The sequence below is a fragment of the Mastigoproctus giganteus genome, chromosome 6 (assembly GCF_048544385.1).
Source record: "Mastigoproctus giganteus isolate SK-2022 chromosome 6, ASM4854438v1, whole genome shotgun sequence".
Classification (NCBI taxonomy): Eukaryota; Metazoa; Arthropoda; class Arachnida; order Uropygi; family Thelyphonidae; genus Mastigoproctus; species Mastigoproctus giganteus.
The window spans coordinates 16,114,291-16,140,316 of NC_143580.1; the positions used below are offsets into that span (position 1 = coordinate 16,114,291).

At 34.9% G+C, this 26,026-nt stretch overlaps 1 protein-coding gene across 1 annotated transcript in view; it reads left to right on the forward strand.

The window, feature by feature from the left end:
• Positions 1-25,519, forward strand: part of LOC150084006 (vam6/Vps39-like protein) — a 101,581-nt gene extending 76,062 nt beyond the window's left edge. Inside the window, exons 15-20 of the mRNA XM_090375698.1 lie at positions 2,469-2,571; positions 3,183-3,228; positions 9,657-9,800; positions 12,744-12,878; positions 17,102-17,167; positions 25,475-25,519. Coding sequence (XP_090231824.1) covers positions 2,469-2,571; positions 3,183-3,228; positions 9,657-9,800; positions 12,744-12,878; positions 17,102-17,167; positions 25,475-25,519 — 539 coding nt within the window. The remainder of the gene's footprint in view (positions 1-2,468; positions 2,572-3,182; positions 3,229-9,656; positions 9,801-12,743; positions 12,879-17,101; positions 17,168-25,474) is intronic.
• The last annotated feature ends 507 nt before the right edge of the window (positions 25,520-26,026 follow it).

Genomic DNA, 26,026 nt, shown 5'->3' on the forward strand with positions numbered 1-26,026 from the left:
AGGTGAGTGAACTGTAAAGTAAAATTATTAATGATAATGTAACATACAATACAAATAAAATAAAATAAAAAAATGGTAAAGCTGTCATCAGAAATGGGGGGGGACATATTTAGATAAAAGTCGAATGCAGGTAAGGCAAATGTGCAGAATCTGATGTCAGCTGAAGTAAATATTGATACATGGTCAAGTATTTTGTCAGGGGACTGTGCCTGACCATGTATCAGGAACTGCATTTCTATACTTGTCCATAGTAGTAGAAGAAAGGTGAAAAGCAAAAAATTGAAATTAGCATCCTTATACAATATGGACAAGGTAGTCCCAACACAGTCAATTATTAAGATAAAAATAAGGATCAAGGTAGAATAAAAGTTATATAGTTAAGTATTTTCAGAATGGGAAAAGATGTTTTTTATAAAAATGTGTAGAGTTTTGTGTAGGATTTAAATGTTGTAATTAGAATTAAATAATTTGGAACAAGCACATGATTACAATTGTTTATGGTGTATATGTTCTAAACAATCCTAATCATAACCTTTTAGCTTTCAGATATGTAAATGATATCCTAGTTTTAAATACAAACTTTCAACCTATAGCCAAAGCAATTTACCCCATTGAACTTAAACTAAATAAAGAAAACTCCACTAATCACACAGCCAACTTCCTTGACTTTAATATTACTCTTAGCAATGCTTCACTACCATATAATATTGACATATATTGATAAAAGGAATAAATTTAACTTTGATGTTATTTACCTTACCAACTGGCATTCCAATATTTCCGACAAAATACATAAAAATATACTTTGTACTCAAACTATCAGATTGGCTAACATATGTAGTAACCATTTACTGTTCACTAAAGCTTTACAACTACTTTACAATAAGCTAATCAACACTAACATCCCTATCTATTTTATAAATACTGTTTCAATATAGTTTCCCATTTGATCAGAAATAAATTCAGTTATAATCGTATTGTAAAGTTGTAATATAACGTGGTGGAATTCCACTACTTGGTAAATAATAACTATACATGATTTCCGATGTAATTATTTTCTTCGATTGTGCAGTGATTACTTTGTTTCTTTACTCACCAAGTTTCTACTATTAAGTTTTCACTTTTCTCATGTATTCATTTGATATGTTTTAACAATCCTTCTTGAAATTATTTATAATTGGCTTCCCATTTTGAGTCTTTGTGATCATAACTAAGTGATGCCAACAATCGATTTTGATAGGATTCAGAAGTTGTTTAACACACACACACACACACACACACACACACACACACACACACACACACACACACACACACACACACACACAGGATGTTTTAAAAGGTCTGAAGCTGGGCAAAAAAGTTGGTGCTGTAAGAAGCTACAAAGGGCAGCAGTGATACTGAGTTAGTAGCAAGATAACCTTTAAACTTGGTTGCTTGTATTTGCAGTATTACACAGAAACTAAAGTGCATTTCTGTGAGAGATGCAATTGGTATTTCATATGCTCTAAGACAAAAATATCTGCTTGAATTTAGTGTGAAAAAATGGCAGATGTTGGAGCTTATCCATCAGTCTTATGAACTGAATGCATTAAGTAAGGGATCAGTATTTGAGTGGAAAAAGCATTTTAAAGATGACAAGGTGATGATTGAACACTGCTCCTTCTGAAGGAAAAATTATTCTGATCCTCTTTGATTCTAAAAGCATTGCTCTATAGCACCAGGTGTCAGCATTCATAACCAAATGCTAACTAGTGATTATTATTTGTAGATGCAATAGATATCGCTTGAGGGAAATTTGGGGGTGGGGAAGTCAGATGTCAAATAAGCAGTGGTTTCTGCTTCAAGACTTTGTATAATAATATGAAGCCTAGTGATAATTGATATGAGAAACATCAACAGCCATCAGAATTACATCATTAGAACATGCACCCTCTAGTCCTCTCCTTCCATACGATTTTTTGGATATTCCCAACCTTAAAACATGAGCTAAGAACATTTGAAGAACAGCTTTGGAACTTTTGGTTGTAACATGACAGTGAAAAAAAAAAAAAAAATTGCCACTACTTGAACTGTATGTCAAAAAAATTAACTGTTGCACATGTTTGAGAAGTGGATAGAATTTTGCAAGAAGTGAATTACAGGAAAAGTCACTACTTCATAAAGTAAAAGGCTCCTATCACACTAGATGGTTCCAAATTCATATATCATATGGTACCTGTTAGGTACTATTCTCAAAATGTTTCAAACATTCCTTACTTATGTGAGGGGTGTTTGAAAAGTTTTAAGTGGTACTTAATTTACCTTACTTTAACTATATTATATTTTTTAAATGTAATAAATATAAAATCAGTTAATATATATGAGCATAGTAAGTAACAGATAAAACAAATTCTATGTAAAGGAAACAAATAGCAGAATTTTAAATTTACCAAATCCAAATAAGATTATTCTTATATTAATTATAGATTTATATGAAGAGGCAGCTATAGTGATGGGCAGACTTGGAAAGCATGAGAAAGCTCTTGCAATTTATACTCATATGTTACAAAACCATTCCAAAGCAGAAGAGTAAGTATAAATATCCATACAGCTTCAATATTCTCATGTACTTTCTGTGTGAACCAATTATACCATTTAAAAAAATAAAACTGACCTGTTCGATTCATTCTAAAGCAAAATTTTTGAGTTTTCCATTTGGATACTTTTTTAAATGGTTTCAGTTTTATACCTAACTTAGCAGTGGCATAAATGTTATATTGCAAAACCCTTCCAGCACTTGATGTTGAGGGGGGATTTAAAATTTTTTTTTTTGGATGAGAAGCATTAGTTATGTTGCTATATTCTTTAAATTGTCTAACAAATTATTTTATGACCAAAATGTTAGTACATTTTTGCTATTTTGTAATAATAATTTTTTTCTCGGCATCCAATTATTGAGAAAATATCAATTTATTATATATATAATAAATGAATCAGAATTCATTTCATCTGTTTCATAGTGTTTCCTATTCTTAATTTTAAAAGAAATGATATTATTCTCTTAATACTATCATATTTGCAAAATTCTAATTTCTATAAACCAAATAGTACATCATTCCACAGAATATTTTATAAATGATGTGTGAATAATATATTGTATATTCTTATTTCAGAAACTAATTTTTTTGTATATATTTCAGATATTGTGCACAGTATTATAACAAGGATAAATCTGGTGATAAGGATGTAAGTTTGGTTTAATTTATTTGAATAACTTTAGAGCATGTTTTTATAACTATGTAATTCACTTTGGCAATCCAAAAATATTTGGTAGAAAGCTTGCTGCCAATTTGAGGACATTCAACCTGCAGTGTAGTCATCGAGGCCAAAGTCTTCAATGAAGAATAGGCCATTGAGGAAGAATGTAGTGAAGCTACCCTAAATGGTTTCAAGGAGTATAGCAGAACTGTGTATACCACATGGGTTTCCTGATATAATTATGTACTCCCATTCAAAGTGAATTGGGCCTCATCTCTCTAAAAGATATTCCATAGTCACTGGCTGTCCACCTTTATGTATGTCTTTTTGGTCTTTGACTTTAAGTTACATGAATTTTGTATAGACAATACTGAAACACTTTCTATAACAATTGTTCTGGAAGTAGACATGTCAATTGCTTTGCAGCAGAACTGATACCATACTGCCCTGCAATTGTTTCTGTGCTAGTTCCTCTGCAGTGTTTGTGACTTCCACACATTTCTTCCCTTGACCATGCACTATGCTGAGATTTTCTGTTTTTTTTTTTTTTTATCATCCATGGCATGCACAATTTGTGTAAAATTGTGCATACCATTCCCACACAATTTGGCCATACTGTCTGTGACTCTTATTTTGAAACAACAGCTTGGTTCCATCATTTGAGTACATCAGCATTACAAGATGATCTTTGTCCTTAAGAATGTTCAGATACACTTTCTGGTGACAGAAGCTCTCAGAATAATGAAGGAGCTTTACTTTACCATTAAAACATTCCCTAAACAAGTGCACCACACTCACATTTAGGGACTGTTATGCACCACCAGTGGCATGCACAGAGAATGCATTTGGGATTTATTACAGTTCCGTTCCCTCTGCACTAGAAACTTGTAATGTTAGATAAATTGCATTGTTTAGTGCTGACATAGACATCTGACATTGCCATCATCGTTCCCAGATCCACTGAAAACTGCAATGGCTAGGTTTCTGTCATATTGAAGGTTTTGATGATTATCTATAATGGTGCCTTTATGGTGCAACTTTGAGTAACAAATATCAGAATTTCGTTAATTTTGATGATGACACTAACACATCATCAATTAACGCATTTTTTGTGATTTGTGGATGGTAGTAGTAGTAGTAGTAGTGGCACATGATGCAAGAAAGCAAGTGTAGGAGCTTATGCAGCATCAGCCAAAAAAAAAAAAAAAATCACACCATTCCCTCCAAATGCCTGTCCAGTTCCTCCTTAATTTATTTAACCTATCAACTTCTACAATGACAGATGGAAGTTTGTTCCAGCAATTAACCACCCGCTGGCTAAAGGCAAATTTCCGCACATCTATTCTACATCTGTCCTTTCTTAATTTGAACTTATGTCCCCGTAGGTTGGTAATCTGAACAAGTGGAAGGATCCCATCAGAATTCAGCGTGCTCAACCCATTCAAGGCCTTATAGACCTCAATCAGATCACCGCACAGGTGCCTAGTCTCCAGCCACTGCAATTTGCAGAACTTAAGCCCCTCTTGGTAAGAGAATCCCTTCATTCCCCTCACCAATCGTGTTGCTCTTCTCTGTACACGCTCAAGCAAATCTACATCCTTCCTAAAATGAGGCCTCCAGACCTGTACGCAGTACTCAAGGCGTGGCCTGACCATTGCCTTATACAGAGGGACAATCACCTCCTTTTCCCTGCTAGCAAAATTCCTATATATCATTGACAAAACCCCATGACCCGCCCTATCAGCCTGTCTGCACTGCTCAGAAAACTTCATATCTGACTGCACAATTACTCCCAGGTCTTTTTCATTTTCTACCACCTTAAGTGTAGTACCACACAGTTGGTACGTTTCTCTGGGGTTACTTCTACCCATATGCAGTACTTTGCATTTGTCAAGGTTGAACTTCAGTTGCCACTTCTTAGCCCATCTGCCCAAATTATCTAGATCCTGTTGCAGTAGCACACTGCCATTACTGTCATTAACAACCCTGCCAACCTTTGTGTCATCTGCAAACTTCGACATTAAGCCTGATATACCTTCATCAATATCATTGATAAATACACAAAACAACAGTGGACCCAACACCGAACCCTGTGGGACTCCACTAATAACATTAGTCCACGAAGAGCAGCACCCATTGATTACCACCCTCTGTCTTCTCCCACTTAACCATCCTTTTATCCATTGTAGCAACTTACCCTTAATACCATTCTGCTCCAATTTGTACAGTAGTCTTCCATGCGCAACAGTGTCAAAAGCTTTCCTGAAATCCAAGTATATGATATCAAAATTATTTTTTGCATCCAGTTCCTTTGTAACCACATCATAATAACCAATCAAATTTGTCAGACAAGACTTTCCCTTAACAAACCCATGCTGTGTTTGAATTATTGCTGCAGTCTTGTCTAGATGATCCTGCAATGCATCTTTAACCAGCGACTCCATTATTTTACCCGGAACAGAAGTTAGACTAACTGGTCTGTAATTACTCGTGTCACCCTTCGATCCACCTTTGTGAATTGGGGACACATTTGCACATCTCCAGGCCGTGGGAACCTCCCCTGAGTCCAAGGATGCTCTCATAATTATGGCTAAGGGTTTGCTTAGTTGCTTTGCCGCCTCCTTTAAAATAACTGGATAGATCCCATCCACCCCAGGTGCCTTTCTTATGTTTAACTTCAACAATTTCTCCTCCACTTTGCTCTCAGTTATTACAAAATCATTAAGAACACTGCTACAATTTGATAACCTTCTTCCATTTTCAAATTGTAATAATTCCTCACATGTGAATATAGATGCAAAATACTCATTCAGTTTGTTTGCTATCTGAGCAGGATCATCAACAGTCGAACCATCGATGTCAAGTGGACCAATCAGATTCATCCCCTTCCTTTTAGAGTTTATATAAGTAAAGAAATCCTTGCTGTTTTTCTTAGCATCTTTTGCCAAAGATTTCTCGTAATCTGCCTTCGCCTGCCGAACCTCCTTTGTGACCTGATTACAGACTAGCTTATATCTGCCACAGGCTTCTGCGTCACCTGATAATTTATATGCATCCCATGCATTTTTCTTCTCTGTCACGAGTTTCATTAGTTCATTTGATAACCATTTAGGCCTAAACCTTGAACGATATTTCTTAATCGGTATATAAAGTCTATAGCTTCCACGATTAATTCTTTGAATGCTTCCCACTTAGAATTTACTGTTTGTAACATCGTCAGTTGATCCCACTGTACAGAATTTAAAAACTGTCTGAGACCACTGTACTCCCCTTTACGGAAGCAAAAACCCTTTCCTTTACCCCTGACGGTAGTTACCTCTTTGAGTAAATCCCACTTCAGCACAATGTGATCACTGCCACCTAGTGGTTCCTTTATCTGCAAATTCTTAATACACGAATGATCACTGCTGATAACCAGATCAAGAGTGTTACTTTCTCTGGTTGCCTCTCGAACATGCTGCTGCAGAAAACAATCATCCAATAACTCCACAAAAGTCTGACTAGTGTGTGAGTGACCAACCTACAAGTTCCAGTCAATATCTGGGAAGTTAAAATCCCCCATTATAAGACATTCTGATTTACTGGCCCACTCTATTTCTCTGTACAATTGTTCATTGTGCTCATTCAAGTCATTAGGCCTATAACACACTCCTACTCTTATTTTTCCTTTCGCAGTGCTTATCTCACACCAAACTGACTCAACAGAGCACTGTTCATCTATATTAACTGGGTGCACTTCCTTTGATTTTATGTTTTTCTTAATTAACAGCATAACACCCCCTCCCTTTCTGTCCTGTCTATCCTTTCTGTTCACATTGTACTCCCCAAATTCCAGTTCGGCATTCCTTATATCTTTGTGACACCACGTCTCTGCTATCCCAACAATATCCGCCTTTGATGTCTTGACCAACACTTCAAATTCATCAAATTTATTTACTATACTTCTAGCATTGGTATACATGCAAGCATACATGCTCCTATGCCTATTCCTTGTTACCCTAACACATCCCATATACCCAACTATTCCATGATGACTGCCATCCGTCCCTGAAACCCCCAACACCCCTCGCTCCAGGTCGCTTCTTATTCTAATAGAAGTTGTGCAAGAATCACCTTCACCTCTGCCTGCGGTTACTGTTAAACTATTAGTCTTTGTATCCCCCCAAACTAGCAGTTTTCCGACCCACCTAACACTGCCTCGATAGCATCAGCAAATATTCTTGCACCCTTTCTATTTAAGTGTATCCCATCCCTGTAGAAGCAATCTCTCCTGTTAACAAGTACAGTCCAGGCTGAAAAAAATTCTACCCCTTGAGCCTTGCACAATCTTTCCAGGGCCGAATTGATCGACAAGGCTCTCATCATGTACTCCCTCCTATCGTGTCTGGGCAGAATTGCAGACACTTTCAAATTCAACCCTATTTCACGTCTTTTTTTCAACAGTGACCTGTACTTGTTGATTAATTCCGCCAGTCTCCTACTCTTAATATCATTAGTGCCAACGTGTACAACTATATCACCTTTTGTGCCCTTGAAAGATGATATCCGCTCTACAACGTCATCAACCTTTGCCCCTGGCAGACATACCCTGGTCCTGTTCCACCTATCCTTTTTACAAAATATATTCCCCCGTCTCCCTGACAATAGAGTCACCAACAATAACTAGTTCCTTTGGGACCAGCGCATTCTGCTTTGGAGATTGCCGCTGTGTTGCCCAGGAGTGAGCTCTGTCGTTGAGTTGGGCAGCTGAGAGCCTGATGGGCCCCTCAATTTAGATCTTTAGAGGGCATCCACCCTGTCCTTCAAACTCTCATATAGGCCCATAACAACGCTGAGTTGTCGCCTGATTTCCTTACACTCCTTACATCGCGCACACACAAAGACATCCCCCATGGCAATATCATGTTCCGTTCCAGAGAGTTCGGCAAACATTTCACAAGTTGCACATTTTTTTAGGCTGTGATGCGTTGGAGAATTGCCCCCCTCAGTTCTCCCCAGATTCACAGCACTCCTGCCACTTTGTGCCCGTTGCTTTGCTGCTCTAGTCTGGGGCATGGTAGTTTAAATTAATAAAATCAATAAATTAAATATCAATAGTATTTGAATAGAAACTATTAAATAGAAACAGTGAAGTGTATTACTATATAATTATGCGTTAGAGCTACCTAGCTACCTCAATTAAAAAAATTTGAATTCCCTACCACTATATCCAAAAACAATGGCTACAAAAATGGAACGAAATAACGGTTTTACCTATCGTAAGTAAAATTCACAAAAACTCTTTATCTAAATTAAAAATAAAAAAATAACCAGCGTAACTATAACTATATGACTACGTATTAAGTACAATATAAAATAACAATCATGTAAATAAAAGGCAAACACATCGTTTTTGCGGAGCCTGTAACTGTCAGCTGTAACTTTTAAAGAGATTCAGCGCCCTCTCCATTAGGAGAGGGCGCTGAATGCATGTCTATTTCCCACCTCCTGGTGGGAAATAGACATGCAGCTTTCACATATGAATAGCTTAATCCTGAAAGTTTATTTTTCAGTTTTATTCTCCATACATAGTTCAGTATATTTCATTATGTGAGCATTACGTTGGCTGAGCACATCAAGGCAATAAGATGTACGTGCAGACTTTCCAAGCTTGGTCAGCTGATCAGCATATTTATAGCCTGTTCTATGCCATGCCAGCCATTGCACTTAGAAAATTTCACTTCAAGTAGATTTTTTCACAATATGATAGTCTGTGTATAGTAGTCACTCGCTTGCTTGTACTGATATTATTCCATCCCTTTGTAGCTTAGCCAGCAACAACTTGACTTGTCAATTGCAGGGGTGTTAATTTTAATCCTCTCGATAGCAAAAGGTCGTGGAAATTTTCCAACCAGTGTTAACATCTCTCGGGCAGAGGTCATAAAACATTTCTGGCTGGAACTCCAGTTTTTCACTCTGTGGAGGTGGTGGTGCATGGATGAATTTTCATCTGAATTGCCTTTGTGCTAATCTGAATAACCTTCTCCATGTGCTAAGTTAATAGACAACTTATTTTTCTGAAATATGTTGGTGGGGGGGGGCTCTTGTATAAATCCAATTTTTAGTAAGTATGCCAAGCTCTCCATAGATGAAATACTATTCTACTGTAATATATTTTTGTTTCACAGATGATGTTTATTGTTGCATTATAGTATCAAAATTGTCTTTTGGTACTCTAAATAGCAATAAGGTAGCTTTAAGGCAGTATTTTTGTATTAGGATACAAAAATAACTCCCTTTAAAAATATAATAAAAATTAATAAAATATATATATATATATATATATATATATATATATATATTATTTTTTATTTTTTTGTGTGTGTGTGTGTGTGTTAAACAACATTTCATAAATAATACGAACTTGTTTTCTTTAGGTTTACTACATGTGGCTGAAAACGAGTCTCACATCTGATGTAGAAAATTTAAATCTTCGAGTAAGCCTGAGTTGTGTCAAACCAAATATTGAGATTGCAGTTTATATCCTTAGTCGGTATCCTTCTAAAATTGACCCTCGTAAGGTAACTAACGAATACTTATTCTATATTTATTTTTAAATTCTATATATATAGAATTTAAAAATAAAGATGTCTGTGTTTGTTTTAATTTCCCATTATTGTTTCATTCTAATGCAGAACAGTGGCATTATTTATTTCCAAAAAAAAATTTTAGATATGTGAAATTTTTTTCCATCTCTTTGTATTCACTATTCAAACAGACAAAATTAAGTAATAGACACCATTTAAAATGTTTTACTAAGGTAGAAATACCCATCTAACTTGATCTCTTACAAGGAAAAACAAAATGTTTCAAATAAAATATTAGCTTATCACATCTAAGATTGCTTTCTTTGAGAGAGATATTGGTATATGTAAATATGCTCCCCCCACTGTACTGCAGTTGAATATATTGCTTGATACATTTTGATACTCTTCTCCAGAGCTATACTCTGCTCACTGTGAAACAATGCTTTTTAATCCAATAATCTTGAAATATAACCAATATAGCTGTAAACTGAATATCGCTGAATTCTGATGGGATTCTTCCACTTGTTCAGATTACGAACCTAAGAGGGCATGAATTCAAATTGAGGAAAGACAACTGTAGAATAGATGTGCAGAAATTTGCCTTTAGCCAGCTGGTGGTTAATTGCTGGAACAAACTTCAAACTGCTGTTGTGGAATTTGATAGGTTAAATAAATTTAAGGAGGAACTGGACAAACATTTAGAAGGAATGGTTGTGTGAATTTTTTTTTTGGCTGATGCTACATAAACTCATACACTTGCTTTCTTGCATCACATGCCACTATTACTATTACCTCCTGTCCATGGGGACCTCCCTGAATCCAAGGAAGCTCTCATAATTATGACTAAGGGTTTGCTTACTTCCTTTGCTGCCTCCTTTAATATAACTGGATAGATCCTGTCCACCCCAGGCGCCTTCCTTATGTTTAACTTCAACAATTTCTCCTCCACTTTTCTCTCAGTTATTACAAAATCACTTAGCTCCCTGTTAGCATTTGATAAACTTCTGGCACGCCCCTCATTGAATGACTCCTCATGTGTGAATGTAGATGCAAAATACTCATTCAGTTTATCAGCTACCTGAGCATGATCATCAGTAGTCAACCAATCTATGTTAAGTGGTCCAATCTGATTCATCCCTTTCCTTCTAAAGTTTACATAAGTAAAGAGCTCTTTGCTATTTTTCTTTGCATCCTTTGTCAAAGATTTCTCGTAATCTGCCTTCGCCTGCCTAACCTCCTATGTGACTTGATTACAGACTAGTTTATACCTGCCATAGGCTTCTATGTCACTTGATACTTTATATGCATCCCATACATTCTTCTTCTCTGCCACGAGCCTCATTAATTCATCTGACATCCATTTAGGCCTAAACCTTGAACAGTATTTCTTAGTTGCAATTAAAAGCCTAGTAGCCTCCAAAATTAAGTCCCTGAAGGCTTCCCATTTAGAATTCAACTTTGGTAACATCATCAGTTGATCCCACTGTACAGAATTTAAAAACTGTCTGAGACAACTGTAGTCACCTTTATGAAAGCAAAAGCCCTTCCCTTTAGCCTTGATGGTAGTTACATCTTTAAGTAATTCCCACATCAGTACATTGTGATCACTGTCACCCAGTGGTTCCTTTATCCGCAGATTCTTAATGCATGAATAATCACTGCTGATAATCAGATCAAGAGTATTACTCCCTCTGGTTGTCTCTCGAACACGTTGCTGTAGAAAACAGCCATCCAATAAATCCACAAAAGTCTTGCTAGTGTGCAAGTGACCAACCCACAAATTCCAGTCAATATCTGGAAAGTTAAAATTCCCATTATAAGACATTTTGATTTACTGGCCCACTCTATTTCTCTGCACAATTGCTCATTATACTCATCAGATTCATTAGGTCTATAACACACACCTACTCTCATTTTTCCTTTGCCAGTGCTTATTTCACACCAAACAGACTCAACACTGCATTGTCCACCAACATCAATTGGATGCACTTCCTTAGATTTTGTGTTTCTTATCTAACAGCATAACCCCCCTTCCTGTACACATTTAACTCCCCAAATTCCAATTCTGCACTGCTTATATCTGTGTGACACCACGTCTCTGATATCCCAACAGTATCAGCCTTTGATGTCTTGACTAGCATTTCAAGCTCATCAAATTTATTAACTATACTCCTAGCATTGGTGTACATGCAAGTATACATGCACCTGTTCCTACTCTTAGTTACTCTAACACAGCCCATGTATTTACTTGTTCCACTATGACTCCCAGCAGTCCTGGAAATTTCCATTACCTTGCTTTCTAGGCTGCTGCTCATTTTAATAGAAGCAGTGCAAGAATCATTTTTGCCTCTGCCTACAGCCACTGTTAACCTCTTAATCTGTGTATCCCCCTTTTAAGCCTTTAAAATAACAAATATAAATTTTATCAAAATCGAATGCAAAACAGATGACACTAAGAAATTATTTCTTTCAGCACATTTAGGTGTTTGGCTAATTTCTCGTGCCACTTATTGTTATATTAAGTAATCCGTTTTAAGACTAATAAATTGGATGGAACTTTTTAAATGTACCAAAATGAGTCAGTTTTATTATTTTTGAAGCTGCCTTCAGACTATATAGACTATATCTGCAGTCATCCTGGTTGTAAAGTGCAGGAGTGAAATAATTTTATTTACAAACCCCATATACTATCACTGAGTACAGCAAGAATGACATCAGTAAATGAAAATAGTTATTAGAAATTGTTATTAGAATTTTTAGGGGTTTTTTTTTTTTTTCTCTTTTTTTTCCTGCTGTTATAGATAACATAGTATTTGATAATTTTTTATGTTGAGAATGCATGACCATTCTTTAATTCTTAAGTAATTTCCATTCACAAACACAGTGAAAATTGTCTGATTTGATTTATTCAAACAGAATAAATTTCCGTCTTTGCAGGTCATGGATATTCTTCCTGATGACATTCATGTAGACCAGTTAAATGACTTCTTGAACAATGTCTTAAGAAATACTGTGATAAAAAGGCACAGCTCTCAGTTAAGTAGAGGCCTTCTTCTAGCCGAGTTGCTTCAGGTTTGTAATTAGAGCTTAAATTTGTTACTAAACAGAATGACATCACTATTATTGGAATATTTAACATAAATTTTTAGAATTACAACCAGAAAAGCTTCTAGTTACTTCTAGCTAAATTCTCAGATTCACAGATTAACCCTTTGTAGTCCAGTATTATTTTCATTGTCTTCCTCATGCAGTCTAGCTCTAACACTCAAAAAAATGACTAGTTGTAACAACATCAACAAACATTAACTTAGTTTTCAGATCATTTATATGAAGTATAATTGATTGCAGTACAGCAGGAAAACAAATTTTATAATCAGAAACGTCAACAGTTTGTGCCAGTTTCCACATCAGACATCAGGAGGGAGGGAGGGAAAAAACTCCCACTGTTAACAGTTGAATATAAACATCAGTTTAGTTTTTTCAGATTGTGTACATGAAGTATAAATAGGTGGCTGGACACTAATTGAGCCAGCATGGCAGGAAATAATTTTATAATCAGAATTTATATAACCATGTGTTATTTGGGGTTTCCAGCTGATACTAAGATTTTTCAGTAGTTGCATTTATCACTGGATCTGCAATGGATGATATCATCCAATGACAATATCTTTGATATTGTCAGTAAATCAAATTTAATCAATATCTATGTTATTTAGAAGAGTTATTGCAACACAGCCATTCCCCGATTGAGGTAAGGGTTGTGTTCTGCAGAACTCTGCGTAAGTCGAATTTTATGTGTCGGAATTTCCCCCATGCTTGTGCAGCATTCGCAACTGTGCTCGCAGAATTGATTGAATCAAAAAGAAATGTTTGATGAACATGTAAATAGAATTATTTATTGTATTTATTCAATTTTTTTATCTCATGAAATCAACAGGGATTACCTTTATTTTTGATATAGGATGCTGCTTTTTTCAACCAGCTCTTTAACAGTTATTTATAAAGGTGATATAAAATTTATAAAAAATGTTAAACATCTTCCCCACTGACAGAACAATAGTGATACAAACCCCACAGTCTCAATATTGAGCGCTCAACCCAACTCTGGTCTACAACGACCAGACCTCTGCCAGCAAGGAAAACATTACGTTAATTGACATTAAAATTAAATTTAAATGGTCTAAAAAGCTTAGATGCATATGGAGCAATTATTCTCTTCATTCTTTAAGTTGGACTGAAACTCTTCAAGACTACATGTTTACAGGAATAAGAACAACACACAATTAACCCAAAGCCTTTGTCTTAAATGTAGTAATGTTTATTCTTCACGAATGTACATAAATGACCAATTGTTGGATAGGAATGGTCTACGGATATTGATTGAATTTTTACATAACTTCATCTCTAGGGTTTCCGCAATAAGTAATTTATGGTAGTTATGTTGAATATTTATTACTTTTATTTCATTAAAGCCGAATGAATGCTGTTCATTTATTGCTTGAAACGAAAGTTCCGATGCATTTGAATGACCTGCCCGAACTGAAGCGTCGTGTTGTTTTGCTCGAAACTGTGCCACCCCCATGGTATATCCTACATAAACAGTGTTGTAATTTTTGCACACGATGCTGTATACGAGGTCATGTTGTGATTGGAAGGTAGTGTTTTACGGTTGATTTCTAAAAAATGTGTAAAATTTATTCATGGGTTTACTATAATTTTCGTGTCAGTGCCCCTGCATATTTGGTTAAGTTTATTGTACCAGTACTCAACATATGGAATGGTGATGAAATGTATTTTGGCCATGTCAGATTTTCGTACAATATGTGTTGTGAGGTTGTTATTATTTATTTTTGCCTGTGCTAATGCCTTAACTTTATTTATAAATCTTCTAGTTAATTCGTTTATTTCTGTAGTTAGTGAAATCTGAGTGGAAGGTTTTAAATATTCTTATTCTTTTGGTAGTAACCTCCAGAAACATGCTTTAGAAAAATATCACAAAGGCATTCAAAATTGTTTCTTATAACAGGAACATACACCGATGAGCCAAAACATTATGACCAGTGAGTCATTATGCAAATCAAAGCAACTGCAGGTGAACTACTGCATGTGTGCGGGTACACCAGTATCAGATGTATAAAATACACCTGATACTGAGCTCCGTTCTTCAGATGGGAAAGATAGCGGACTTAGGCGAGTTTGACAAAGGCCAAATTGTAATGGCCAAGTGACTGGGTCAGAGCATATCCGAAATGGCACGGTTGGTGGGGTGCTCATGGTCAGCCGTGGTTAGTACCTACTTAAAGTGGTCCGAGGAGGGGGGCCCACGAACCATCAGCAAGGTGTTGGACGAACATGGCTCATCGATGCTCTAGGTGAGCAAAGGCATCTCATGGATGGTACATGGCAACAGAATGGCAACTGTGGCACAACTCACCGGTAATTGGAATGCTGGTGATGGGAGTAATGTGTCACAACACACAGTACATCGAACCCTGCTGAAAATGGGGCTGCGTAGCTGCAGGCCACTCCAAGTGCCCATGCTAACCACGGTTCACTGGCAACAGCACCTACAATGGGCATGTGAGCATTAAAACTGGACCTTGAGTGATTGGAAGAAGGTCATCTGGTCCGATTAATCACGTTTCCTGTTGCACCATGTGGACGGCCAGATACATGTGCATCATTTACCTGGGGAAGTGATGGCGCCTGGATGCACCATGGGACGAAAACAAGCTGGTGACAGCAGTGTCATGCTTTGGGCAATGTTCTGCTGGAATACCCTGGATCCAGTCATCCATGTGCCGGGCACTCTGATGTCTACCATCTATCTAAACATCATTGCTGACCAGGTACACCCTTTCATGGCAATGGTCTTCCCCTCTGGCGGTGCGTCTTTCAGCAGGATAATGCACCATGCCACACTGCCTGGATTGTTCGAGGAACATGAGGAAGACTTACAGCTATTGCCCTGGCCTCCGGATTCCCCAGACATCAATCCCATCAAGCATCTGTGGTTTGTGTTGAAACAACAACTCCGATCTGCAGCATCTCAACCACGGACCTTACAGGAGTTAAAGGATTTGTTGGTTATGTGTTGGTACCAGATACCACAAGACACATTTAGAAATCTTGTAACATCCATGCCTCGCCGGGTACAAGCTGTCTTGGCTGCACGTGGAAGACCAACGTCAACGTCATATTAGGTAGGTGATCATAATGTTTTGGCTCATTAGTGTATGAAATGATGAAAGTGTAGTGCAATTTCCATTATAAATATGACTTTTTAGAGAGATAATAGCTTAGTAGCTTAGCAAAAGTTTCAGCTTCCAAGGACTTGGAATGAATTACAAAAAAAAAAAACATGTTATTGAGTTCACATTACAATATTTTCACAATACCTCCATTTATCCCTACAGATGCAAAATACATTTCCATATTTTTTTTTTTCAGTTTGAACTGCCAGCAAAAACTTGCGTAAGTCAAGTATTACATAAGTCAGGGAGTTCCTGTATATTGCATCTCATATGAGGAAAGACCTTGAATATGTGAGCTTGGAAACTAGGCACCTTAGTGGAGACTTGATTGAGGTGTTTAAGGCTCTGAGAGGCAAAAGTAAAATGAATGTGGATGAAATTTTCATGGTTATAAATGATTCTAGAACTAGGGACCATAAATTCAAGTTACGGGAGGGGGGGAGATGTTTAGACTGGATTGCAGAAAATTTTATTTTAGCCAGTGAGTTATAAATTATTGGAATAAGTTATGGGTGGTAGAGGCTGACAGTTTGGGGGAATTCAAAACTCAGCTGGATAATTACCTATAGGAGGAGGGAAATGCATAGGTTGTCTATTTTCTTTTCTTTTATTAATTTTTTTTTTTTTTTTTAATTTTCTTTTTATTATTATTTTACTTTTTTTGTATTTTTTTTTATGGGCATTTATGGTCACGTGGTGCAGCATAAGCCATAGGCTTCCTTGCACCATGTGACCATTGCTAATACTAATACATTTCAGCATGATTATATGGCATTGCCTTTAATTTTATTCCTAATCTTCTGATTAGTTGTATTTTTACATTTTTCTTTCTTATTTATTGTATATGGTTCACAATTTATTTTGTCTCTTGGACCTTTGAGTTAACTTTGTATGTGTTTATTTAATGAAAGATTTTAGTTGGCAGGATGTAGTTTTGCTACTTTTTGTGATGTAGATTTTGATTATACATACCTTCAAGGATTTTACTGAATCTAAGTGAGAACAATTTCATTCTAATATTTTTAATTTCCATTTCTTTAGGTACAAAGTCAAAGAATACAACACCAGTCCTTCAAAGTATTAATATCAGAATTAGATGTTTGTAGGGTATGTCAGAAGAGAATTGGCAGAAGGTAATTTAATTTTTATTAAATAATATTGACACTTAGCTAAGTTTAAAAACTTTGCCAGCTTATCCAAACATAGCATATCCAAACTTATGCATGCACAACAAAATCTGTCACATTTTACAGTACACTTTCACTGTGTTGGAGTCATTGTTATCATCATCGTCGTCATCCAAATATATTATACCAAGTGGGTGTATAGGTCACTTTTATAGTATAAATGCATTTACCTGAACTGTCAGACTTCCATTAACAATTTTTTCCATGCTGTTCTATTTTCTTGTTAAATCTGTAGCACTAGCGAGAATGAGCTCTTTTTCCTTTAATACTTGCTTGACACTATTGGCCCATGTTCTCTCTCTCTCTCTCTCTCTCTCTCTCTCTCTCTCTCTCTCTCTCTCTCTCTCTCTCTCTCTCTTCTTTTTTTACGTTCTACCTCAATTTTTCTACATGTTCTTTGATTGGGCATTAGTTAAATCAAGTGTTTTTATATATATAATTTTCTCATTTATAATATCTTTCTGTTCCATCTGTTTTGTTAGTTCCATTTCTTACTCTTTTGCATCAAAATTCTACTAGAAAATAAAAAAGGGTCAGAAATTAACTGTTTTCTCCTGGCATTGTGACTCTCTCACTTCATCACTGATTTAATTATTTATGAGATATGCTGGATAATGTATGTTTATTGTCATGACAATTAATTATAATAAAAAAAACATAATATAAAAAAGTAAAACATTTATTATCTTACTCATGGTCAACATGCACCTTACATTCAACATCATGATCTCTAAATTGACATCACTAGATAATTTGAAATAAGATGAAGTAATTAATAGTATTAATATTAGTAAAGCCAAATGATGGAAGTATCAGCCAAAAAAAAAAAAAAATTTATAAAGTAATAATAATAAAACAAAATATTCATACTATTAACTTTCCCACAAAGTAACCATCCAATTCCACTCTGAACTTAGCCAGACTCACTGCCTTTACCATGTGAGAGGCAGCTCATTCCATTCAGCAGTGCACTAGCCATAGGTGAATTTGTCTTGTTATTCTCTGAGATTTTATATTTGTGCCCTTTAGTTCCTGTCTCATCTGTGAAGGAGAATAGGCTTTTCTGATTCATTGTACTCACCCCCACCCTACAGTGCCTTATATTCCTCAGTCAGATTTCCCTTAGATATCTAGTTTTCAAAATTGCAGTTCACCTTCTGATCTATTCTTCATATGTGTATTGATTTACACTCCTCTAATCTGGTGATCCTTCTTTGAACTCTCTTCAGAAGTTGTCTTTTTTTTTATATGAGATCTCTAGACCTAAATGCAATATTCCAAATGTGTTCTGACCATCTTCTTGTATAGAGGGTTAATGATATCCTTCTTCCTACTGGCAAATTTCCTATAAATCTTGAGAATACCATGCACATCTCTAGCTGTGTGTGTACATGGAAAATTTCATTTGAATTGTAGCATCTAAGTCTTTTTTCCAACTTGAACCACTTTTAGATCCTCTCTCCCCTAACTTATACATGCTCAAGAATTTATGTTCCCCAAATGTTGTATAACCTTACATTTAGAAGCATTAAACTTCAGTTGCTATTTTTCACACCATATATGCAATCATTCCAAGTTTTTTTGAAGCATCATGGCCTGGCTCAGGTTGTTAACTACCCTTCCCACCTTCAAATAATTGGCAAGTTTGACAACTTCCCTTGGACACAGGGTATCAATATCATTTATGAAAATTAGAAATATAAGGGGGATCCAACACCTGGCCCTTGAGGATCCCCACTTGTTACTCTGGTCCACCCTGAAGACTAACAATATGTTAACTTTCTGGTTTATTATATTAAGGTTTAGCTTATCTCTTATTTTTAAGTGACCTTACAATCCAGCCTACCAATTAACTCCAACTTCTTCAATTTATATAGTAACCTTCTGTGAGGGATGTTGAAAGCTTTGCTGGAGTCTATACATATGATGTCAAAATTGTTACTGACATCACAGTAATGTACCAAATAAGGCATGGCCACCTCTGAATGAATCCATGTTGGGATTTCAGGGTATCATTCTTGTCATGATGGTCCTAAATTGTATCCTTAACCACAGACTCCATGATCTTCCCTACCACAAAGGCTAAACTACTTTTTTCTAAATTTATTCTAGATGATACCGCTGCATCTTTGCACTGTATCTTAATCTTATTTCAAATATAACTTAGCTTATAATTATCACAAGCTTAGCTGTAACTACTCTGTGTCCATTCTCCTTTTTGTGTAATGTTAGTAGCACCCCTAATGCAATTTGGTGCTGCCTGTCCTGATTCTGTGATAACCACAGTGGGGGGAGGGGGCACTGTTTCAAAACATATGGTGCTTGTTGCTATTGCTTTGACCCAGCATTAGTAAAAGCATATGATGCAAGAAAGCAAGTTTATACAGCATCAGCCAAAAAAAAACACCTTCCCATTTCACCCATCCATTTACTCCAAATGTTTGTCTAGTTCTGCCTTGAATTTATTTAAACTGTCAACTTCCACAATGATGGAAGTTTGTTCCAGCAATCAACCACCTACTGGCTAAAGGCAAATTTCCACACATCTATTCTACAATTGTCTTTCCTCAGTTTGAATTTATGTCCCCTTAGGTGAGTAATCTGAGGAACAGGAAGAATCCCATCAGCATTAAGCTTGCTCAAACCATTCCAGGTCCTATACACCTCAATCATAATTAAGGATTTGATTGTATATATTCCAAAAGAAAAAAAAAAAATTTCACAAATTGTGAAAAATAGAAGTGTCTGTATTCTTTTGTTCTTGAATACTTTAATATGAAGAATAGTAAGAATTTTTTCTCTTTTTACTTAGTCTTTATTTGCTATGCATGTTAAGTCACCTTCAATTAAGTATTTGGACTCTAAGATTTGGAAGTATTTTGACTTGTGGAATCCAAGGATTCCGCAACTGAGAAATCCATTAACTCTTAAGTCACTTTACACACAGAGGTTTTGCAGTAGGTTTTCATACAGATATAGGCTGCACTTGCAGATCCTCTCCTCCAAGTTAAAACTATTAATATTTCTTTTTTTATTAATAATACCATATTGTTATTTATTATCACAATGGAAGAAAGCATGATCAGAAATAATATGGCAATGTTTAAACATTTGGGACAATGTATTGTAATTACCATTGTGACATAAGCACTGATGCAAAAAGCTTAGAAAATGTGCCAGAAAGCAGTTCCTGTTATTTCCTTTCAAGTGGTGAGCAAGCATCATTTGGAAAGTGACAAGTACAGAAGATTCAATTTTTTACTCAAAAATTTAATCTTCTGTACTCAACTTCTTGTTGAATGCACATAATTACTAACAAATGGGAACATTTTTTATTTGTTTCTTTGTCAATAGTCAAGCATGAGGAGGAAGTTACTTTTTTTGTAAAATTAAAACATAGGATAATTTTAGAAAAAAAATATAAATAATAATAATAATTAAAAGTTCTTGAAAAATAACACTATAACTATGAACAGGAAATTTTGTAGCCAGACTGTAAACATGGGATCATGTTTACAGTCTAAAAAAAGTACATAAATCATACTTTTTTTCCCAAAATAAGGTGTAGTTAAGGGTGAATCACCAGTTTACAGTACCTTTGCATCTCCATCTTAATGGCCCATAGTATTGACATGGGCAGATTCCATCAGAAAATTCAGAGAAATTGAGTTTTCATGACTTTAAAAAGCATATGATCAGGTTTGGCTTAAAGACCTCCTAAGTGAACTTCCATTTTAGTGTATCTCCTACCTTTTTCCATTGAATAACCAGTGTCCACAACAACCATTCATTCTGTATTATGGTGAATAACTTTTTATTCAAACTTCTGACTCAGTGGTAGACTTTTCAAGATGCTATTCTTTATGTCGATGACCTTTTTATATTAACAGCAAACCCCTCTGACAGTGTTAAAGATGCTGATACGCTACCTCCATGTTGTGATACAGGAAACCTATTTAACACATCAGATTAATTGGCACATATAATTTCAGTAAGTGTACTAAAAATTCTCAATCCTTTTAAAATGATGGGCACATATGATTTCAGTAAGTGTACTGAAATCATATGTACAAATGCTGAAAGTATTTTATATTTGTATATTAAAATCTAATCAGAATTATATAATACATTTGGTATATAGATTGAAATATAACTATTCCAAGACATTACAATAGGTTGTGATTAGACTAAGCATTAATAGATATGAATGCAAACTACATTGTATTGATGAGAAAACAACATAATATTGTAATTGCTGGTTTTGGAAATAATTGAATATTTCCATTCTTAGAATAACTGGCAGTTATCTGGGATTACAACCTACCCTTGTATTATCATTATAACCATAGTGACAGCACGTATCACTCGGGCGCCTCCGTAGCCAGGTGGGAAGGAGCAGCAGTGCGTAGCACACGCTTCTTGATTAGACCGGGGTTCGAGCCCGTGACCACCAAATACGGAGGATGCGGAAAGGTCAGGGAATGACCACCGCATATCCCGGAGCAATATGGCCTTAGTTGCTAATGCTCCTAAAAACCAAACAACAAACAAACGTATCACTCTAATTGGATTTTTTGGTGATGTGACACTCAAGTGAACAATGGAATTGAGAAATACACAATATTCGATATGGAATAATAAATTTTAGTTTGTCAATAGGCATTAAAATTATGTCCCATGTTCAATGAAAATGGCACTTGAGATAAGACAAACTATATATAAATATAATCAGAAATTAAAAATAAATTTTTTAAAAAATTCATTGAAGTAATGAATAAAACAGGTAATCCTACCCCCTCCACTCTATCTTTATATCTTACACTAGTGCTGAATATAAGATAGAACTAAATATGATTCAAATTTGAGAAGTAACGCAAGAAGAAAATTATCTTACTTTAACAAAAGAAATAGTGAAGGAAACTTATTAAAAGTAAAATATATATATCCTTAATACTGATGAATAGATTGAATAATAATAATCATGTTAGGAATTAATTACACTTTTAACCAGTTAAATTCTGAAAAACAAAGGAACTCAGTAAAGCTTTATATAAAGTTACAAGTCAAACTCCAATTTTCCCACTGTTTTCAGACAAAGTTCCTTCAAGTTGATCTTAGATTGATTTAACAGATTCCAGCAGTAACTAAATGAAAACAAAAAAAAAGCCTAATTTCTAAATTTTTACAGGGTTAACTAAAAGGTTAATTAAAAGAGCTAATAAAAGGTTAATTTTAATTAGCCTTTTAGTTATTGCCTTGTAACTTTAAAATCAATTTGAGAATAATTTGTATTGGAAAATTAGTATTTGACTTGTGCCTCTATATACTTGTATAACCATACTAAACCTCTGTCATATTTTTCAAAATTGAATTGTTAATGTCAAAAAAACTGTAATTCCTAATATGATTATTGTTATTTATACATTTAATTTGTGTTTCATCAATTTTAGGGGTGCAGAATTTTTTTACCATGTTCCTTTTCTTAGAGTAGATAAATTTTATTGTGTAAATCTCTTATTTGTCATTTTCAAAAGCTACCTCTCTTAATTTTGAACATTATTTAATTCTGTTGTGAATTCATTGCCATTGATAGTTATTCTCTAGGAGTAGGGATAGGACTGCTTACATCTGACCATTCAGGTTTTTGGTTAATTTTTTAAATTTAATTTTCATTTTTGATTACTGGACTTTGACAATTTCATCATCATCGTTGTCATTATTATTATTATTATTATTACCATTGCTATGTAATTCCAGAATTGATTCTAATGCATCATTTGTCTGCTCTCAGTTGCCCTTTTATCACAAGCAGCATACTTTTAATGTCTCTTTGTATATTTTGTCTGTAGTAATTGCTAGAGGTTTATTTTAAGTTTTAGATTATAGGTCCATCCAGGACCTTATATTATGTTGTTTCCAGTTTTTATCCCTCTTTCTAACAGAGCAGTTTTTATGCAACATAAACACATTTTATCTAGTTAAATTTAATTCTTGGTATTCTGTCGTATATTTTTCAGATGGAGTTTGATGTCACCAATACAGTAACAATATAAAGACAGGTTATAATCCTGAATATCCCCCCCAACGATAAATTGTTGCTTTTTCAACAACAACAAAGTGTAATTTGCATTTCTTCCTATTAATGTTTAAAAGATTTTTGTGTTCATAAATATCTGATTTCACTAATTTTATTTGCAGTGCCTTTGCAAGATTTCCTAATGGTGTAATTGTCCATTATTCGTGTAAAGACAGGTATAGTGAAAGGAGCTAGCATTGCCATCTACATGTATTATACAAGTTTTAAAATGTGTATATTGGAAAAGGTGAAAAAGCACTTGAAGTCTGTGATTTAGTCAGTAAATCATGATATAAGTTATATATATATATATATATACACACAGAGACACACACACAGTGTGTATATATATGAATACACACACACACACACACCTTGCATAAGGGATGGTGCTCTTTACATCTGACCAAAGCTGAAAAACATTTATTACAAATGAATGTAGTGTACATATAGGTATTCTGATTAGTGATTTTTCTCCAGGATGGATGGATAAAATTCATTTAATATATTTGTACATTAAAGAGCCTTACTAAATTATAAAAGAATGAAAACAAGGCAAGGGCTGGTCTTTGCTACCTGTACTTAAAGGCCACCTTGATGTTCACACTTTATTACTAAAATACTCTTCATAAGAATTTACTCTGATTTTAACAGACTTAAAAAATTGAAAAGTTATTAATTTATTAAAAATAACTTTGAAAAATTCATCATGAAATAAATAGGATAAAGGTGCCTTTTTTTAAGTAAGATTTCATAGCTGTTTAGTAAATTTCATATAAAAGAAAAAATTGGCATTTATTATAACATATAGCACATATCTTCTGTTTTCTGACATATAATATGAAGGTTATCCAAAAAGTAATGCCCCACATACCCTTCAAAATTTATTTGGAAGAAAAAAGTCAGCTTAACGAAAGAATTTGCAGACATACTGTTGTATATGCATTGCTCCTCCACATAATCCTCTCTCATCTCAATAGTATGCACCATCAGAAAACACTTGTTTTCTGATGGTGCATGCTATTGAGATTTCCTGATGGTGAAAGTACTCTTCTTCCTCTTCACCTTACCAACCTCTCTACTATCCCTAAATTTTTGACTGTGGATAGACTCTTTCAGAGCTCTGAAAAGGTGATAGTTTTGTCATTATACTCTGTTAAATTATGGCCTAAATTCAAACCTGAGTCCCACCTTCAGATGTGAAGGTTACAGGAGTGTATACCACTCTTGCAATAAAATTAAGTATTATATGATCAAGTATTTAAGTATTTATAATATTTACTTTTCGTACACTAGTTTCTAACCTTATCTGATTAGTGATTCTGTAAATGTTTTTGTGAGGAGGATATTACATTGTATAGAATTTTTTAAAATATATTATCCATAATTCATTCTCCTCTTCCCTAACCCAGCTGTAATATGGACATCTAGATGGCATGTAAGCAGAAAGTTTTTTTGTGAAATTAGCTGGAGTGTAAAAATACCACTCAATTCCAAAAAAAACCTTTTGCTCATGCTCATGTGCCATCTAGATGCCAAACAAACAGTTTTCCTCTCTTAACTATATTAAATCAAAGAAAAATCGAAAATGCTGCATCATTCAGGGAGAATTGGTGAGGAAAGGTATTTGGGAGGATTTGATTTTATTAAAAAAATTAGACGAATGGTCTAAACAAATTTTGACAGACAAAGGGTTAACAATTGGGTGACATTTCTAGATTCCTTGTGGAATCTTGTTATCAAGCCCAAATAAAGTAAAGAGGACTACTATATCAATATGATGAAAGAGCTCATCTTTCTTCATATTAGCATTAGCATTAGTAGAGGCATATGATGCAAGAAAGCAAGCTTATGGAGCATCAGCCAGAAAAAGAAAAAAAAAAAACCCACTCCCATTTCACCCCTCTGTTCGTTCCAATATTCTTCCCTCTCTGCAGTTCCTCTGTAACTATTTTCTCTCTGTTACAGCACAGATACATTCTCTAACAGGGGAATCCCTTACGTGTTATTTAGGTTGATCTAAACACAGAACAAAACTGCTGCTATCATGAACTGAATTACAACTCTTTGTTTGTAACACACATTACCTTCTGATGGTAAGCATCCAAACTAATCTTTATTATGATATTTTTTTTTATTCCTTTTTTATAGTATAGATTAAGTAAAATTCAGGAGTGCATGTTACAACAAATTTAATGATATGTAATGCTGCATTATCAAAATTGATTGATGCCTACTTTCAGTTCTGTGATTTAATTGTTGTTGTTGTTGTTGTTGTTTGCACATCGGCTTCTGAGGCCATAATGCATGCGATTTAATGGAGAAGACTTCAGGCCGTATAAGCAGATGGATCTCTCTCTTACACGCATCTTTTCTTGCTTTGTCCCACAGTTGATAGTATTTCTGTTCACAGAATCATCTCTATAGGCAACCATTAGTGTTTTTTTGACTGTTGCTCACTTACCTCTGTTGTCATGAACTCAACTACAGTTCTTTATTTGTGACACTTCCATCTGATGGAATTTTGATTACTAACTACTCTTGCATAATCTGTAGGAATGCTTTGAAAAACTCCACTCAGAAGTGAGAAAGTTATAGTTTACAGTATCAAAAGGAATTATCTTTTTCTTGTAGGAATTTATTTAAAAAAAGCATGTGTACCCTATATGCACAAAAGATATTTTATGTGAAAACATCCTTGGT